Source organism: Vicia villosa, linkage group LG5, assembly GCF_029867415.1.
Source record: "Vicia villosa cultivar HV-30 ecotype Madison, WI linkage group LG5, Vvil1.0, whole genome shotgun sequence".
Taxonomy (NCBI): Eukaryota; Viridiplantae; Streptophyta; class Magnoliopsida; order Fabales; family Fabaceae; genus Vicia; species Vicia villosa.
The window spans coordinates 138,106,092-138,125,607 of NC_081184.1; the positions used below are offsets into that span (position 1 = coordinate 138,106,092).

Below are 19,516 nucleotides of genomic sequence, written 5' to 3' on the forward strand. Positions count from 1 at the left end.
TACGTGATTTTAATGTTTGTCTTTTCTGAAATTAAAATTTTGTCTTAAGCTATCAAATTTGATAGACCGGACATTGCAAAAAAATGTAAGAGAAACGTAGAGGTTTAGTATTAATTTGTTAGGTAGAGCTTTTCAAATTAAATTAGGATTTACAAAGGGACATGTATGTTTAGTTTCATACGTTATTGTATACTAGTTATTGTCAAAACATGGATGATTTAGATCTTCTAGAAAACTAGAAATGTGTAGGAAATTGAAAATGGTGAGATGAGATGAGAGGGGTTGAGATGCAAGATAAGTAGTCTAACGTCTATGTTAGTGAGAAAGTATAATTGAATGGTGGAGCAAGCCTACGATGAGATGGAGAGAGGGGTTGAGATGCAAGATAAGTAGTTTAACGTCCATGTCAGTGAGAAAATGAAAAGTATAATGTAAGAGTGAGAATGAACTTTAAAATTCGAAATGATATGATTTACCCTTATATATTAAGAGCGATTGAAATAGTTTGCAAGTATTGGAGCGTGCTATGCGAACAACCATCTAATTGAATTAGATGATGATTGATGTGTCGTAGGATGAAATTGCCTACTTTTGATCAGACTAAAGATATGTCTGTTTTGTGCACCTTTCTACTTGGAATTCACTCTTGGGTCTTTTTTCAAGGGACCTTCGCGGATGGTCCAAAACTGTTGCCCTTAATCCCTTGTTTCTATTTTGTGAAATGAGAGTTAAGCCATGCACACCTCAAGGTTGGGTGTTAACTAAAGTAAGTGAAAATTCTTGACGGGGCGTCACTATCATTGGGAGAAAAGGCATTGAATGCCTTTCTCATAATTGGAAATGTTTTGTAAGAAGTCTTGACGCATGTCTCGAGTTCTTTTAGTAATGATACCACTTCTGATCTAGGATACTCAATTGCTTTGAATAGTTCACGAAGATATCTCGACCATTGGGGTTTGGTTTGTTCTTTCCAATGTAGTGGATCACACGTTTCACCCTTGAGATATATGAGGGGTTCTAAAATTACATGTTTCACTTTCTTCTTCATTTGCATATTTCTCAACTCTACTCCTCTCTTGCGTGTAGCTTCTTATCTTGTAATCATTCTTTCTACATTGGTCTTCATCTTTGACTCGTTTGCACCCTTTCTTACAATGCAAGCCCCCAAATTTATGTCTTTAAGGAAATGCCATATGTGTATTTCTTCCATTCTTGCTTTCTTCACTAGGGTTTATGGAGAAAAGGGTTATGGAGTTTGATGGAGGAATTTGTCATTGATGGTAGCTTATTAGGTGGCCGCAGATACTTTGAGAAAATGCTAGGGTTTTCAAATATTTCTATTTGACACTTGGTTATTTTTGTTTGTCCATATGTAGTTTAGTGGGAATATAAAATCTAGCTTTAAACTTGCATTGTGTTGTTATTGATATTTATCTTTTGTATATTGACATAATTTTTTACAATGGACAATGTCAAACCCGGTATTCAGAAGCAAACAAGGGAGAATTCATCAATGTTGGTGGATCAAGAGACATTGGATACCACATCCGCCTCTACGAGTGAGGTTGGTTTATATGATGCCTTGATGGAGGTAAGACCTTCTAAAGATTGGAGAATGGTTCCTCCTGGGGAAAACAAGAGGATATGTAATAAGTACGAAAGATGCGTAGTTCATCTTCATGAAAAATATAGTGATATATTTGTGAGGATCCATAAGTGGAACGACACATGTCTTTCCTTTGTCAAGCGCCCAACCCATAACGTGTTTCCTGAGACATAACCTACACAGGTATCTTGCCATACGCGTAAATATGGATAATAACGTTCATAATTTCATGTGTAAAGTCATGTCCACGACTCCATAAGAAGTAAGCAATCAACATCTCCCCTAGTCAAGGTGTAAAGGTTACCACTTCCTAGGAATCCCCTAAATCTAGACACATAAGCCTCTATAAATACCTCATCCCTAGCATGAAGAATACAACTCATAACCTATACGAAATACATAAGAATACAAAGCTTCTCACCTCACATGAGTTTGCTCTTTCCATAACCAAAAACACAACTGAAAAAGGTTTATCACCATCTTGAGCAAGCCTTAAACCACCAAAAAATACTCAGGCCTTTGGTTACCCCTACCAGCATAAGGGTGTCACGTATTTTATATTTTTTGACTAGTACATTAGGCCCACCCTAGGACCCCGATAAAACTAATTTGGGAAACACCTTTTATTATCATCACTACTTAGATATGCACAAAAACCTCCACTCCTAGACCTAATTGTTCCCAATCATGGTTGCTAGGAGTGCACGACCCCTCTCGATAGAGGATGCTATAAGTAATACTAATCCCAACACCATAAATGAGATGTGTGGCACAATGGATGAGCTATGATTCTAAAATCAGTCTAGAGGAAAAAGTTTTTAACATTTAATAACCCTAACAAGAGGTCACCCCAACAGAGGAGATAGAACTGCTCGACCCCAACCACTTTCAGGAAAAATATGGAAAATGCATGTTCTTGAAGTGTTCAAGCCTCCCTCCTTGGAAAAGTTTGATAGGTGTAGTGATCCTTACGAGCATGTCGCCTTTATTAATATGCATATGGAAACAAACAAAGCGCTGACTCCTTGAAGTGGAAGTTGTTGTCTGGAACTTTCAGAAATGCATCATTGCCATGGTACATGTGCGTACCTTGAGCTTCCATCGCCAGCTATAAGAAGTATGTCAAAGGTGATTAATCCCAAGGGTCGGGCAGGTCCAACTCCCGCAAGAAGTGATTTATCCCAAGGAATCCCTAGACCTAGAAGGGGAGCTAAGCCATCTAAAGAAGATGGTCATAAGTTTGTACGCCATACACTCTATACTATTGTAGGAGGATTTGCTAGGGGTAGGGAGACTAGCTCCGCCCAAAAAAGATACGCCTTTCGTATATTGAATTTAAAGGATCTCCCTCAAGGAGAAGAAGGATGGCGAGACCAAGACGCCAGAGGTCGAAATCGCATTTTCAAAAAAGGATGCAGCATGTATCCCCCCCCCCCCCCCCCCCCCGCACAACGACGACCCCATGGTAATCTCTATGAGGTGCAATTATTGGGTAATCATAAGAGTTATAGTAAATCAGGGGAGCTCTGTAGATATCCTTTACTAGAATATATTCAAAAGACTCTTCCTTGACCCATATGGCCTAAAAGTTTTCAAGGGATCATTATTTGGTTTCTTAAGAGAGCAAGTGCAGATAAAAGGCTAGATAATACTGAAGACCACTTATGGAATAAGGGTAACAACCTAAGGAGATCAAGGTTAAATAACTGGTGTACTCAACGAGAAACGTTTAGTTAATTTTTCGAACAGATTGTTATCTTACGTTATTTATTTTCTTCTAATTATTGCGGGATATTTGCATAAAGAAAAAGGAAATGTTTAGATTTTTTATTAGGGTGTCTGACGAGACATTTAATCTCTCTCTTACGTATTCCTATGTGTGATGGGAAACTTAAGGCTTCGTAGTTCTAGGTATCAAATGTTTTTGGGTTGGTCAATTTTAGCAAACGATTCTCATATCACATTCGAGCGAAAAACATTGCTTGTTACCCAACCATGGGAGTAAGGAACGTTGTGTGTCCATCGCATTTAGAATGGATAAGCATAATCCAGATTCTCGCAGATTATGCCTGAATCACATTCAAGCGAACAATGTTGCTTGCTACTCACGCATGGTTGGAATGAAGTGTTAAGTTGAGCTTCGCATCGAAATTGATAAAGCAACATTTGTTTATCAAATGGTTTTCGAAGGCACGTTAAGGCGAAAAATGAGTTTGATTTGTTGATATTATTTTTAGGCGAAAAATGAGTTTGATTGGTTGATTTATTTTTAGGCGAAAAATGAGTTTGATTGGTTGATGTTATTTTTAGGTGCAAGAAGAGTATTCAAACAAGCTATACAACAATTATCCAAATACTCGAGGAAAAGAGGGACACACGCCTAACTAGTTCTTTTTTTCATCCGGTTTTATTGTGAAAAAGATTTCGTTTTGATTATGCGAGAAAAGGACTTGATGTTGATCAAGCATCTTTGATTTTTTTAAAAAGATTGATATTATTTATGAATGGATGTTAAGCGATTGATTTTTTGTTTGAAAAAAATTTGGTGCGATTTTGAAAAATGTACTTGATGTTGATCAAGAACCTTTAATTGTTATTATTTGTGAAAGATTAATTTTAATAGTCATTTTATCATTTTGGATTAACATTATGCATCAACCAAAAAAATACAATAAAATAAACTAAAAAATAAAGCAATAAAATTAATAAAATAAAAATAAATAAAGAAATAATAAAAGGGAGTGGCACACTATCAATACAAGAGGTAAAATAATAAAAGATAAAAGAAATAAAAAGGGAGGTAAATACACTATTAATACAGTAGGTGAAAAGATAAAAAAAGTAAAATAAATAAATAAATAATAACAAATAAAAAGAAGAAACAACACACAACTTGGAAATTGGGGTGCAAAAAAGAACTGCACCCAAATCCCAATTTGGAAGGCCCATCAGGGTGCTAGCATAAAAAAGGAAGGAGACAAACCAGCACCACATGGCGCGAACTGCGGCATTGTATCAATCAAAAAGTCATTGCAGGGTGGAAGGTTCGGAATAATTCTGGAAAATGATCTTCTTCCTCCTTGCAAACTTATTCTTCAACCATTTTTGGGCCATAACTTTCTTAATGTTTTATCGAATTAAGAAAATGAAGGTAAAATATCCATTTTGGTCCCTTAACTATACCATTGTTTTCAGATTGCTCCCTTAATTTTTTTCGTGTTATCTTGGTCCCTTAACTTTCAAACTGTTTCATTTTAGCCTATGTTTGGAATTATGGTAAAATCACGGTAAAGCTGCACAGTTGGTAAAAGCTACTACTTGTAGCTTCTTAAATATCACGGTGAAAGAGTTGGTAAAAGCTACTACTTGTAGCTTCTTAAATATCACGGTGAAAGAGTGTGGAACGTGAGGTGGTGGTGGCCCACCATGTTTCCAAACACACACTTAGTCCTTTTTGTCTAAATAGCGACGGAATTTTTTTGAAATGGGTCGTTAAATCTATCTCTAATTAGACAAAAAGAACTAAAATGAAACCTTTTAGAAGTTAAGGGAATAATGTGACACGAAAAAAACTTAAGGGACCAATCAGAACCTAAGGGTATAGTTAAAGAACCAAAATGGATATTTGCCGAAAATGAATAATGAAAAATCATCTACCCGACCTCACAAACAACATGACATGCCCAAAATTAACAAATAAAAAAACAAAAATTTGCAAAAATCAACAAAAACGTAGTGACACATATTTGCTCGATTTGGTCATTCTAGTCACTCTCATGAAAAATAAACCATGGATTCGTACTACGGTTAATGTTGTGAAGCTAATGAATATATTATTTATGTAAAACAAACATTCAAATTTTACAATTTTTGCTCATTGAGGTTCAAGAACACTCAAACCCTTTATTTAAAAAATGAGAATTAATGGAGTTTTGTGCAATTCAGTGATGATTATGAAGCTAATGAAGTGCAGAAACATAACAATGCAAAGAAATTCAATAAACAACAAATATTAAACGCTACCTAGATGAATTTGCTCAAGAACACGATGAACTTTTTTCTACCGAACTTGAATGGAATGGTTTATATGATGCAAGGATAGTACTCTTAATATTAGATTTGAAAATTCTTCATTAACAAGAAGAGATTCACAAACCAATTTAGAGGTTCAAGCTTTTTTTCAAAATTTCTTAAAGATGAAGAAACTTGAAATTTGGAGAGTAATTTTTGTAAGGCTTTGCCTCTATTTTTTGTGTGTTTGTTGATGTAATTTTTGAATGAAATGGTGTTGATTTATAGGCTTTAGAATTATGTTAAAGGATTGTTTATGACTTATGAAAAAAGCAAAAAGTGTGAGTAAATTTCGATGAATTTGAATGCATTTGAATGTGAATTTGAATTTAGCATGAAAATATCTCAATAATAATTTCAAATTCTAATATATTGTGTAATTAAATGAAGTGTGAATGAGTAGTGTGATGAGTAGGGATGGCAATGGGCAGGGTTTGGGCAGGGTACAATAGTACCCGTCCCCATACCCGCAGTTTAAAAAAATCATCGTCCCCGAGCCCAAACCCGCGTGGGTAACAATATTCATGCCCGTATCCGTACCCTGTGGGTACCTCAATGCCCATACCCGTACCCGTTTACCCGTATTTATAGTAAAATTAAATCGTTTAGTTACAAAATATCATATAATTTAAGTCTTTTTAACAATAATAAAAAAATTATGTATATTGTTGTGAGTTAAGAAACAAATAAACACTTTTATTAAAATGTGTAATGATTTAATAGCGATAAATTTTTAAAAAAATTTAGAATCATGCATTTTTATATAATATGTAGTGTGGGTATGGGGCGGGTTGGGTAGTAAGATACCCGTTCCCGCACCCATACCCGCATATTTTAATGGGTAATTACCCGTGCCCGTGCCCATTCCCATTTTTATGGGTATTTACCCTACCCAATATGGGGTTTTTTGTGGGTACCCACTGGTAGGGGTGGAAATAGGCTAGGCTAGGCTAGGCTTTAGAAGGTCTGAGTCTGGCCTACGATAAACTTAAAAGGCCTAAGCCTGGCCTAAGGCCTATCATAGGCTCAGTTTTTTAGCCTGGCCTGGCCTTTTTAAAAGCCTGGCCTGGCCTGAAAGCCTATTTAAAAAGCCTATATCTTATTAAAGTTTTCAATTAATTTGTATAACTTAAGAAGTCTTGTAGGTCGACCTATATATACATTTATAAGTGAACCTATTTAGCATTTGTTATATATATATATAGGGTAGCCTATTTAGCTTTTTTTTTTCTAATATATATGCATACATGAACCAACTTATTTAACATATCTCTAATATATATGAAAATATATGCTGGCCTATAAGGCTTCATAGGCTTTTTTAATAGCCTAAGCCTGGCCTATTAAATAAAATAGGCTTTTAAAAAAGCCTAAGCCTGGCCTCTTTATTAAATAGGTCTGGCCTGGCCTAGGCCTATGTAGGCTGGGCCGTAGGCCCCTGTAGGCCGGCCTGGCCTATTCCCACCCCTACCCACTGGGGATGGGCCAAATTGCCATCCCTAGATGAGACAAAACAAATGTGATCATTTTTTGTCTTTTATACCCAAAATCTTGACTTTTTGAAATGAATGGTGTATGATTAAATGATAATTGAATTAAAATGATGATAAAATGAGAATTTGGCTTTGATTTTATTCCATTAAATTTACTCCTTTTTTTCATGCATATGATACAAAAAAATAATAATAATAATAATAATATTTTAGTATACTTTAACATTATTTTTATGTTGACTTTTCATTTTGAAAGATGTAAGATGCATATAATGAATGATGGAAATTTATTTGGAATGATACACACCATAGAATTATTTAAATGATCAAATGTTGACTTTTTGGTATTTTGTTTAACTTTTCATAGAATCAACTTGAAATGAATGAATTTTAAATGATACATGTAATATACTTAAAATATTTTCCTCATTCCAAATGAGGTAACACTTGACCTAATGCAAATGGTGTGAAAAAATGATTTAAAAATCTTGGAGTAAAATTAGGGTACGACAATTTCCCCAAGAGTATGAATGGCGACAGTCTTCATATAATCATGGTGAAAGATAATTAAATACAAAGGACCCAATTTTATCCTTCAATGCAAGCGCAATGCAATGAAATGAAGTGCAATGGGTTTGAGTGAATTTCCTTATATGGAGGATGGAATATGCCATATAGATTATGGGGGATAAAACAGGTAATTCTTGAAGAAGGTCCACTAGGGAATACTTCCAATAGAATTTACTAGGAGAACATTCCTCGGGGATGCCTCAAAAGAAAGGTGAATTATGGATTCTCTCAAAACTAACCAAGTGGCATTCGACGATCTTTGTAACAAAATGGAGGATTCTGCAAATCCTCAAAACGAAACAAGCGGTATTCGACAATCCTCCGACTCAAAGAGGATTACGAAAATCCATCGTAATAACATTGTGGGTTCTGGAAATCCTCAGAAAAAACCAACTGGTATCTGATAATCTTCGGACTCAAAGGAGGTTACAGAAATCCATTTCAACAAAATGGTAAGTTTTGGAAGTCCTCAGAACAAACTAATAAGTACCGACAATCCTCGATTTAACCTCCTCTAAAGGGGACAAGGATCTAACTTAGAGATCCAGCGTTATAATCGCCTCTTAAGGCGACATAGATTCCATTTAGGGATCTAGCATTTTGATCGCCTTTAAGGGTGGCAAGGATTCCACTTATGGATCTAGCATTTTGATCGCCTCATGGAATGGCATGGATTCCACTTAGGATCCAACATTTTGATCGCCTCATAAGGCGGTAAGGATCCCACTTAGGGATCTAGCGTATTTGGTCGCCTCGTAAGGATATCTTGTCTCAAGCTTTTAAGTTTCCTACGAAAAGGGAATAGCCAGCAAACTTACTTGGTTTCGAGGACTTTTTTGATCTCTCATTCATCCCATCTGACAATAATGACCATGGGGCCATTATTGTGAGGGTGGACCAACAAACTTAGCACTTCAAGGCCTAAATCAGTTATAGAGTCTAAAATGAGTGAGCTGAAAGTATGAGATCCAAAAAAAATTGTACTTTACGACTCTTGTGTGTCAATTATATATGATATATAATTTTAACGAATTTTGCATTATTGAATTTCACTTTTGGGTCTTGCCCATATATGGTCTTTAGCCGGCCCAAAAACTTTTATTATTACTATTATATAAGATTTATATCAACTTTATTAATTAAATTATTTACTCTATTTTAGTATATTTAATTTAACAAAAGCCAATTTTTAAGTTTTAATGTAAAATGACATAAAAACATAAATTAATTAGTATTAGCTCAATCGTTTAGTCTAGTAGCTCGATGGTTTAGTCTAGTAACACTACAACGAGGAAGGGCTATTAAAGCGCTTTTTTTGGCCTATAACAGCGCTTTAAAGCGCTGCCAAAGCCAGCGCTGGCATAGGCTACGAAAGCGCTTTTAAAAGCGCTCTGGTAGGCCCCCCTATAAGAGCGCTTTTCTGGAAAAAGCGCTCTTGTAGGCCCCCCTTTAAGAGCGCTTTTCAGGAAAAAGCGCTCTGGTAGGCCCCCCTTTAAGTGCGCTTTTTCCAGAAAAGCACTGTGATAGGCCCACCTGTGAGAGAAAAAATTAAAAAAAAACGCAACATACTAAAGCGCTTTTGTAAAGCGCTCTTATAGGGTGGGCTTTAAGAGCGCTTTTTCCAGAAAAGCGCTCTGATAGCCCCCCCTATAAGAGCGCTTTTACAAAAGCGCTTTAGTATGTTGTTTTTTTTTTTTTTTTTTGCTTTTTTAGTAATCTTTGGCAGCGCTTTTAAAAAGAAGCGCTTTAGTATGTGGGCCTTTAAGAGCGCTTTTTTAAAAAGCGCTTTAGTAGCTAAATGAGGTATTTTAATGTGCAGCCTGTAATTTAATCCTCCCAGTCGACCTGTAATATTTTCGACCTGTAATATGTTTTCAGCCTGTAATATTTTCGACCTGTAATTTATTTTCGACGATATTATTTCAGCCATCGGTAAGACAATATATATATATATACTAATATAATACCATTATAATATCCAATATTATATATATACATCATTACAACATCAATAATATTATAGTACTTCAATTCGACACAAATCCTACATGAAAAAGCGCTTAATATAAAAATGACACAAATCCTCTTTTATTTCTTCCAACTTAAGTCTCGGGTATCCAGTGGCACGGAATTCGTCAAGGTACTACAAAACAAAAACAAAATATGAATGATACATTTAGTTAAATGTAATAAATTATATGAAATTATCTTAAGTTATAAATTCATACCGTGATCGGAATCTCTAATTGATTTGCCTGAAGGATTTCTTTCATAAACCTCAATACAAAGTATCCGCAATCGTAACTGTTTTTCTGTTGCGGGCACTACATAGAAAAACAAATAAGATTCTATAGTTGTGCATTGTTTTATCAAGTAGCATAAATATATTATAAGCAACATTGTGAAAAATAATGTACCTGCACTTGGATCCAAGTAATGTTGCTAGATTTAGTTCGGGATACCTGTGCGTCCCGTTGACTTCGGAACACTTGTATTGATCTAATTAACAAATATATAAAAGCATATGTTTAGATCAATCCCACAAATAAGTAAATATATATATATATATAAATATACACGAATATATATTTAGAACGATCCCACTTACAAATCAACGATGTCCTTCATGGCCGGATAATTGGTCCATTCACCATTTACCGAATTCAGATAATACACGACTTCCCTTATAGGGTTGATAGCAAGCAGCAACCAGTGTGCTCTATAAATAAAAACAATAGGTTATATGAAAATTTTGCTATACACAAAAGAAACAGAGATTAGATGAACAAAGAATGAGAAACTAACCCTACTTTCCTTCTTAGCCTTTTTCCAATTAGAAACATTGATACTGTCACAACTTTATTTCCAATTAGCCTTTTTCCTTCTTTTTTTTCGACAATATGAGATTTGGGGAGTCCAATTGATTGAACATTTGACAGATATTCAGTACAAAACTCAACCGCTTCTTCAACAACGTATCGTTCGGCAATACAACCCTCCGGTCGACTTCTGTTTTTCACGTACCCTTTTAATATTTTCATATAACGTTCAGCAGGGTACATCCATCTCATATAAGCTGGTCCGCACAATTGTGTCTCTTTCACAAGATGAACGACTAGATGAACCATTATGTCAAAAAACGAGGGAGGAAAATACATTTCAAGATCACATAAAGTAACAACTATCTCTTTTTGCAATGTTGGTAAGATCGCGGGATCGACCACCTTACTGCAAATTGACCTGAAGAAGAAACACAACTTAGTTATTGCGCTTCTTACTTTTTCTGGCAGAATAGAACGTATACCTATTGGTAAAAAATGTTCCATTATAACATGACAATCATGCGTCTTCAAACTCTTTAACTTGAGGTCTTTCATGGACACAAGTCTTCTAATATCTGAAGAGTAGCCTTCTGGAACTTTAACTTCACTGAGGAACTTACACAATGTTTTCTTCTCCTTTCTAGATAGAGTGTAAACAGCAGGTGGCAGATATGTTCGTCTTCCTTTCGTCACGGGTCTCAATTCAGTTCTCATCCCCATGTTTGCCATGTCATTCCTTATGTTAACGCCATCCTTAGACTTTCCTGGTATATTGAGTAACGTACCTATAACGCTGTCAAATACATTTTTTTCAATATGCATAACATCCAGGAAATGTCTTACGTACAACGACTTCCAATATGGAAGTTCAAAAAAAATGGACTTCTTCTTCCACCCACCCTTGACAAGTGAATGTGCAAAAGGCTTGCCAAACTGAGTGCTCACATCTTTCACCTTTTCGAAAATTTGATCACCTGACAAAAAAGGCGGGGCTGTACCATGTTCGGCCTTTCCGTTGAATGCTTTTCTCCACCCACGGTAGTGATGATTAGAATTTAAGAATCTACGATGACCGAGAAAGACATTCTTCTGACAAAGATCCAATCGTGTCGTATCGGTTTCATCTTCACAAACGGGACACGCCTTTTGACCTTTATTGCTGTACCCGGATAGATTTCCGTATGCTGGAAAATCATTAATTGTTCCAAACAACATCGCCCTCAATTTGAAACTTTCCTTCCTATACCCATCGTAAACCTCCACACCGTTGTCCCACAAAAACTTTAAATCTTCGATTAACGGTGCCAAGTATACGTCTATGTCATTCCCTGGTTGTTTAGGCCCAGAAATTAGCATTGATAACATCATGTACTTACGCTTCATACATAGCCACGGAGGTAGGTTATAGATCATAAGAATCACAGGCCATGTGCTATGCGAGATACTTTGAATACCATGCGGGTTCATTCCATCAGTAGACAATGACAACCGAAGGTTTCTTGCTTCTTTTGCAAATTCAGGATAATCAGTATCAACTTTCATCCATTGTGGTGAGTCTGCCGGATGTCGCAACTTTCCATCAATAATTCTTTCATCTGCATGCCAAGTCAAGTGTCTTGAATCGGTCTCACTACGATACATGCGTCTAAATCTCGGAATTATAGGAAAATACCATAAGACTTTAGCACGAGACAACTTTTTCTTATATCGAGGGGCACCACATTTAGGACACTCATTCAACGCTGCATACTCGTTTCGAAACAAAACGCAATCGTTTGGACATGCATGTATCTTATCATAGCTCATGCCAATAGAGGACAACATCTTTTTGGCTTCATACGTTCGATTGGGAAGAACATTATCCTCTGGTAGCATATCTTTCATAAGGGCTAATAACTCTGTGAAACTTTTATCCGACCATCCATTGTCCGCCTTTAAGTTGTACAACTTTAACACCGCAGACAATCTTGTGAATTTTGAACAACCATCATACAACGGTTTCTCTGCATCGCTTACCAACCTCTCAAACATTTTGGGACAATCCGCAAGATCTTCTTCAAGCGCTTCTGCAATCTCTTCGACTCGATCGCAATCGTATGTGTCTGTGCAATCGTCGTTTGAAGCATACTTCCTATTACAACTCGACCCAGCATTCCTGTTACTTTTCTCACCATGCATTGTCCAACATGTATAACTTCTATCAATTCCAAACCGTAGTAAATGGGATCCCAATTGTTTCCCGTCAACCTTATCCCCATAACAGCAACCCAAGCAAGGACACGGCATTCGAAGCGGGTCTTCGGAGTGCTTAACCGCAAACTCAACGAATTCCCATACCCCTTTCTCGTACTCTTTCGACAATCGGTTTGATCTCATCCATGTCTTATCCATGACTTAATTAAGCTAAACAAATGCTTCTTGGTTTCTCTATCAGGTACTAAGGAATTCTGTCAAGATAATAAATAGCTATCATCATAATAGAATACCTAATCAGAATACCTAATCAGAATACCCGATTTCTTAAAGAAGACCTTACCTTATTTCAAGGTAATATAAGTCCACAAACCAAAAAAATGGTTGAGAGACACTAAATTGATATTAAATAGAACCATAAACAATAAACTATAAGCAGAAAATAACAAACTATAAGCAAGAAGAAAGGGATAGTAACCTGAGTTAGACTTGATGTGGGAGATGGGTAGGTTTGAATCGGCGTTGTACAAGTAGAAACCAGAGACTTCAAAGTAACTGTAAAATTAAACACACACGCACGATGCAGTTAAATACAAATATCATAAAAGTGAAGGAACTATATGCAATCTGTAGCACAAACTACTATGATTTTAGAAGTAGAAACCATAGACTTCAAAGTAACTATAAAAGTACACTTAATAGAATAATAATAAACCCACAACCAAATAACCATCCATAAACCCATGAAATTGCCTTACTATAATTTCACCATTACTATAATAACCTTTAACCTTCATCACCATTGACATAAACTACACAAATGCATCACAAAACTAGAACTCACATCATCACTAAATAACAAAAACAAAAACAAAAACAAAACTAGAACTCACATCATCATCAACAGAAGCAATCTAGTTATAATTACAAATTAAAAAAAATAAAAACCTATCTTTTGAAGTTTATGTCACTTAATATTTATTTATTTAACATATGTTATAACCATATATGTAGTATCACCGTACAAATATTTTAAAATAGAACTTTCACAGAAGTCGATGATGTTTATTGTCTCTGTTTTCATTTTTTGAGATACCTTAATTTAGGCAGCAACAGCAAGTAGTTTTGTATTCAAAAACTCAGTTACATTTCTAAATGAAATGTGGTAAGAGTGGAAGAAAATGTCCAAGAGTAGCAACACTTTAGTTCAAAATTATGTATCAATCAATAAGTGTGTTGCTTTCTAGCATTTTAAGACATTATATTTCTCTTAATTTTTCTATTGATATCCATAACAGAAGAATGTATCACTGACTTCATTACTGTCTTCAAACCAGACCAGAAATTTCATTTGCAATTACAAGTTCTAAAATCCTAAAATCCCTAAAATCCTAAAATCCCTAAACAGAAAGTCCTCGCTGAAATTGCCTAAACCAGACCAGAATAGTGGGAAGATTTTACCTGAACAGAAGCAGCAAGAAGATGTTGATTTTGACCAAGAAAACCCTAAAATCCCACCCAAAGAACGGCGGCGGCAGCGGCGGCGGCGGCGGTGGCCTGAAGGTGAGAAGACGACGGAGAGTGGTTGAGACGGACGGTGAGTGGTTCAGACGTGAGGGTGAGTGGTTTAGAGGGTGAGTGGTTCGACGGAATAACAGTAATAGCGTGAGAGGAAGAAGAAGAACTTTCAGAATGTTTCTGGAAATTAAAATAAAAGAGCGTGTTTTAGTTTTAAAAATATTTAATGAGGGCTACAAGAGCGCTTTTCAAAAGCGCTTTCATAGGCCACTCTATACCAGCGCTTTCTCTTTAAAAGCGCTTTCGTAACCCCCCCCCCCCCCCCCCCCTTTAAGAGCGCTTTCAAAAGCGCTTTCATATCCACCCCCTATAAGACCCCTATAAGAGCGCTTTTGAAAAGCGCTGTCATACCCCACCCTTTAAGAGCGCTTTTGGAAAGCGCTTTCATAGCCACCTCCTATAAGAGCGCTTTTGAAAAGCGCTTTCATTGCCCCCCCTTTAAGAGCGCTTTTCTAGCGTGTTTTTTTATTTTGTTTTTAACCAAACCTACGAAAGCGCTTTTGTGAATAAGCGCTGTTGTAGGTGCGCTTTTAAAAGTCAATTTTGGCGTAGTGTAAGAAAAAAAAAACAAATATGTGATTCAGAAGTTTGAGTTTGAGTTTTTTATTTGGTAGAAATCGTATATTCATTGCATGCAACGGTCAAAATTAATCCATCGAGATGGAGAAAACCACAATAAACGACAAAATTTTCCGAATTCGAGTTCTACTGATACATTTGAGAAAGGTACCATAAAAATAACAAGATATTATATTAGTATTGCATAAGATCTAGAAATACAATAACGCTTTGGTATAATAGGCCGGGAGTAAAACTCTTTTATTCATTATCTTAGAACACTTAGCATTTTTTTAGACTATTATAGCTATTGCTATGTAATAGCAAAATTTTCATATTTGGTCACAAAGAGAAGTGCACCAAATATGATTAATTTATCATCCTAATTATTTTGTAGAAGGTGGTGATTCTCCATGTAGAAATGAGGTGAAAAATGCAAGTGAGTTGCTTGGTTTAAAACATGGAACTGCATGACCAGCTCCTCTAAATGTTGCAAATGTAAGCCCTTCATATTCTTCATACCATCCACTTACCTGTTTTCCAAGGAACAACATAAAATAACATGTCACTAAAAACTATACCTTTTATGGAAATGGATTTAAGACAAGGTTTTCTTACCTCATTTTCATGGTACCATGGTCTCCATGGTTTAGTCACTGGCAAAGCTAGAGTGCTTAAGCTGTATCTGGTTGATAGAACTGGTACTCTACCATCTGTGTCTCCACTGGACCAAAATAAAAATAAGTGTTTAGAAACTTTGTAGCACATGTTAATGAATTTGAAGGTTGATATTCTATTGTATTTATTTACCTGTAAACCCAAATCCTAAGTCCTGCTGATATCAGTTTCTTGTAAATTGGGATAACTGATGGCTTTGAATCCGCCCAGTCATTGAATATCTTGTTGCTACATTTCATAGTTTAAAAAGTTTAGCAAAAATGTTATATATATAGTTTAACAAATATGAAACCAGGTCGACCCTATGTAGCACAGACACATCTGAAACACACAGACACCTCTGAAAAAAGACTTGTCCGTGGACTCAACACTTGTGATTTCGTTCAATATATTTATTTTTTCAAATTATTACTAGTGTAGACGTATCAATATTGGTGTCAAATCCGGTGTTCGTGTTTGTGTCTGTGGTTCATAGTGGTCGATGTCAAATCCGGTGTTTGTGTTTTTGTCTTGGTCATAGCGGTCAATTGCTTTAAACTGGTCGAACTAGTTTCCGGTCCAACCAATTGAACAGTCCGATTAAGTTCACTTTATAGAATATTATTCTAAAGTTGTCAAAAGAAAATGTAAAGGAGAGAGAATATTTACTTGCAAATAGTCCAATTCTTTAGATTGTGACCATCACTAGCATGAAGGGCCTTCTGAACATCAGGTCTATTATAAAAAGCTTTAGCATAGTCATCCAAGCATGGGTCATAACCACCCATCATTCTAGGCATCTAGTCAACCACATTAATAATCAAAAGCATCAAAAAAAAGTTATACCATAACAATATTCTTTAGTTTACAAGTTTTTCCAACAATGTTCTCACCATTTTGGTTGAACGTTTGGTGAAAGTTTGCATTGATTGATCATTAGAACCTGCTGTAGTTGCAAAACAAACAGAAGTATAGAGACTATAGATATCAATTTCATGATACTGTTTAAGCACTTCATCCACAGCTTGATCACACTCTTCATTCTTCCATGGATCACTGCTGTTAAAATCACAACTTCTCTTGATTGTTTTGTGTGTTTCATCAGATATCACTGCATGACTCCAAGCATAATCAACTAGTCCCATCCAATCCTCAGCATCAGATGTTTCAGGATTACCTAGCTGCAAAAAAAATAATATTATATTTCCTTCATAAGTACAAAATATACTCAAGATTGTGATAGTGGAACATGATGTGGATAAGAGGGTCAATAATAATTATTATCAAAACCTACTAAATGCTGACTACACATGAAATGAAATATTCTTAGTAAAGAAATATTCTTTATGCTATGAGTTTTATGTAACACATGGTTTAATATTTTTTATAGTATATGGGCCATACCAAAATTCCCTTGAGATCAATGTAAAGAGATGGGTCCTTGTTCCTATCATGTATAAGTTCAGCAAGTTCTGGTACATATTTTCCTGAAAAAAACACTGATAAAATCAATCATAATTGATTAAAAATTAAGCTGTTTGAAAATAAGCAATTTTAATTTTCTATACCTGCATAGCTTTCTCCTGCTATGTAAAATGTCTTGGTTCTATATGATGGAAACTTGAGGAACCAATTATGTAGAAAATTGTAAGCATCATTAGCTGTTGTTATAAAAATATATATATAGAATTTGTCAGAGATTTGCTTTGGATAAAGTTTGTTATTTTATGTAACATTTATATATGTATAATAAATTATGTAATGACCTGTGAAGTCATCACCCAATTGTTGATAATCAGTGGTTGTATTTGAGTAGGAAAAGCCAACTCCGACAGGAGATTCTAGGAATAACATATTGGCTTCTGCAACATCAGAGATATCAATAATTCTTATTAGAATTAATTAATAATAATAATTTTTGTGGGGACAAATATTGGAGCACTAGTTGTGGTTCACCAAAACAGAATAAGCATTGGCATGAAAAGAAGTGAAATTATATATATAGTGATGATGATGATGGTGATACCTTTGTTCCATGAGAAGTTATTAAATTTAAGACCTTGTCCATTATTGTTATTATCCACTAAAAATGGACCAATCTCTTGTGTTGCTCCATATCCCACAGATGAGCACCCAGGTCCTACAACACCAAATTATCTTGTCACCTTAGCAGACAACATATGTCATTTTTTACAACCTTAAAAGATGGAGTGCCGTTTTTTAAGGCATACAAGACAGATTACCGGACATGGCCGAAAATTTGTTATGATTCATTAAACCGTTGCTAAAGGGATTTTAGAAAATATTATCACAGTTAAATCGTGGTTAAATAAGGCTATAGACCTCTATTTGTTTTTTTATGATTATATTTTGGCTAACCTACACGAGCCTCCAGAAACTTGAGACGGGTCTGATTAAGTGTCACCTTAAGCAAAAGTTTAGTGAGATAAGAAAAGTGATTATGATTAATTAATTAGTATATATGTATGTTATTATTACCTCCATTAAGCCATAGAACCAATGGTTTGTCTTCTGGTTTGGTCATAGCTTCATAAAACCAATAAAAGAGTGATCTTCCATTGGTTTCATTGACAGTGACATAACCAGCAAAGTGTTGAAAATCTACATGAGGTTGTCCAGGCAAATTAGTGACAAGATCACTACCATTATCACCAGAGCTTCTCAATTTTCTTCCACCAATATAGTGCCTATGAGATCTAGATGAAACAGAAGGGTTAAAAGATAGTACAAAAAGTAAAAGAACCATAGAGTAGTAGAAACTCCTCATCTTTAATATTAGATTATCCATATTGTGGATGAGAGATTTTTTACTTTTGAATGGAAATGAAAGATTGGTTGAAAGACAAAGAGAAGTAGATGGCTATTTATACTAACTTGAGACTTGAGAGGGTACACTATGGCTCATAATGGGTAGATAGATGTTTAGGAAAAGTAGATAGGATGATACAGAGAAACCTACCTGGCATTGACAACACTACCTTTAATTATATCTCTCTCTCTATGTCTCTTTTTGAATTTGGTTGGTTGAAGATGCTGTGTGACGTTTGACATTGTTTTTAGGTGTAGCTTCTAGTTCTAGTTCTAGACCTTGTTAATTTCTCTTCATGCATGTATGTTTACATTATAGATCAGTGGAATCACCAATATAACTGTGAGGGATAATATGGGTGGTTCAACATTCATATATCATGTTTTTGACCAGATTCATATATCGAGTCAGAGATAGGACTACAATAGACAGTAAAACTCTCAAGAGATTTATTACTGTTGCGTGCAGGGTTGGTTTTAAATTCAATACCTCTAATTTAACCGTAAGAAATCTTTATCATCTCATTCAATTGTTCTCGAGTATTTATTAATTTCTTCCACATAAGTTAGAGATTATTCTTCATATTTAATTATGAGTTTGATCTCTTTTAATATTGATACATAATGTTCTTCTACACAAACTATGAGCACCTCATAATATTTTGTATATGTTACGATTGCTATTTATAAAAAATATATATGATATGATTGAATGTTCTTATCTATCCAAATAGATTCCATATAGATAGATATATTATGTATTGGAATTAATGTTTTCACTGTTTTCTTTGCTGCAAATATGGGCCAGTTTGTTTCAGCTTTAAAAAAATGAATTTTTTTTTTGTATTTTTGAAAATAGATTTTTCAAAACCGTTCTTTAAAATATTACAAGTTTTTTTATATTCGTTTTTTCTAAAATAAAACACTAATTTTGACATTCTAGAACATAAATATAGATTATTGAAGACCAAAACTTAGTCAAAATCGCAAGTTTTTCAAAAAGTTGTATTTCAAAAATGATTTTTATGAAAATCTATTTGAAATAGCTTCAAAATTAAGTGATTTTTTGAAATTTTGATATCCAAATTGTTTTCCCATAAATAGATGAAATACCTAAAATCACATTTTAAGAATAATTA

The 19,516-nt window shown here is 35.0% G+C and overlaps 1 protein-coding gene across 1 annotated transcript; it reads right to left on the reverse strand.

The window, feature by feature from the left end:
* Positions 1 to 15,065: 15,065 nt before the first annotated feature.
* On the reverse strand, positions 15,066 to 18,413 carry LOC131602719 (serine carboxypeptidase-like 31). Its single transcript, XM_058874890.1, has 10 exons — positions 18,048 to 18,413; positions 17,575 to 17,688; positions 17,315 to 17,410; positions 17,117 to 17,209; positions 16,953 to 17,035; positions 16,442 to 16,729; positions 16,218 to 16,348; positions 15,702 to 15,797; positions 15,510 to 15,615; positions 15,066 to 15,424 (listed from the first exon to the last, which is right to left on the reverse strand). Exons 1-10 carry the CDS (start codon positions 18,355 to 18,357, stop codon positions 15,278 to 15,280), a joined length of 1,464 nt encoding a protein of 487 aa, XP_058730873.1. The 5' UTR covers positions 18,358 to 18,413; the 3' UTR covers positions 15,066 to 15,277.
* Positions 18,414 to 19,516: the final 1,103 nt, after the last annotated feature.

Excerpts from the sequence above, each read along its gene's own strand:
- LOC131602719 (XM_058874890.1), bottom strand. The coding sequence starts at position 18,357 with ATGGATAATCTAATATTAAAGATGAGGAGTTTCTACTACTCTATGGTT. Across the intron at positions 17,689-18,047 it reads GGTTCTATGGCTTAATGGAG|GACCTGGGTGCTCATCTGTG; the intron begins GTAATAATAACA and ends TTGGTGTTGTAG. Across the intron at positions 17,411-17,574 it reads TAACTTCTCATGGAACAAAG|AAGCCAATATGTTATTCCTA; the intron begins GTATCACCATCA and ends CTGATGTTGCAG.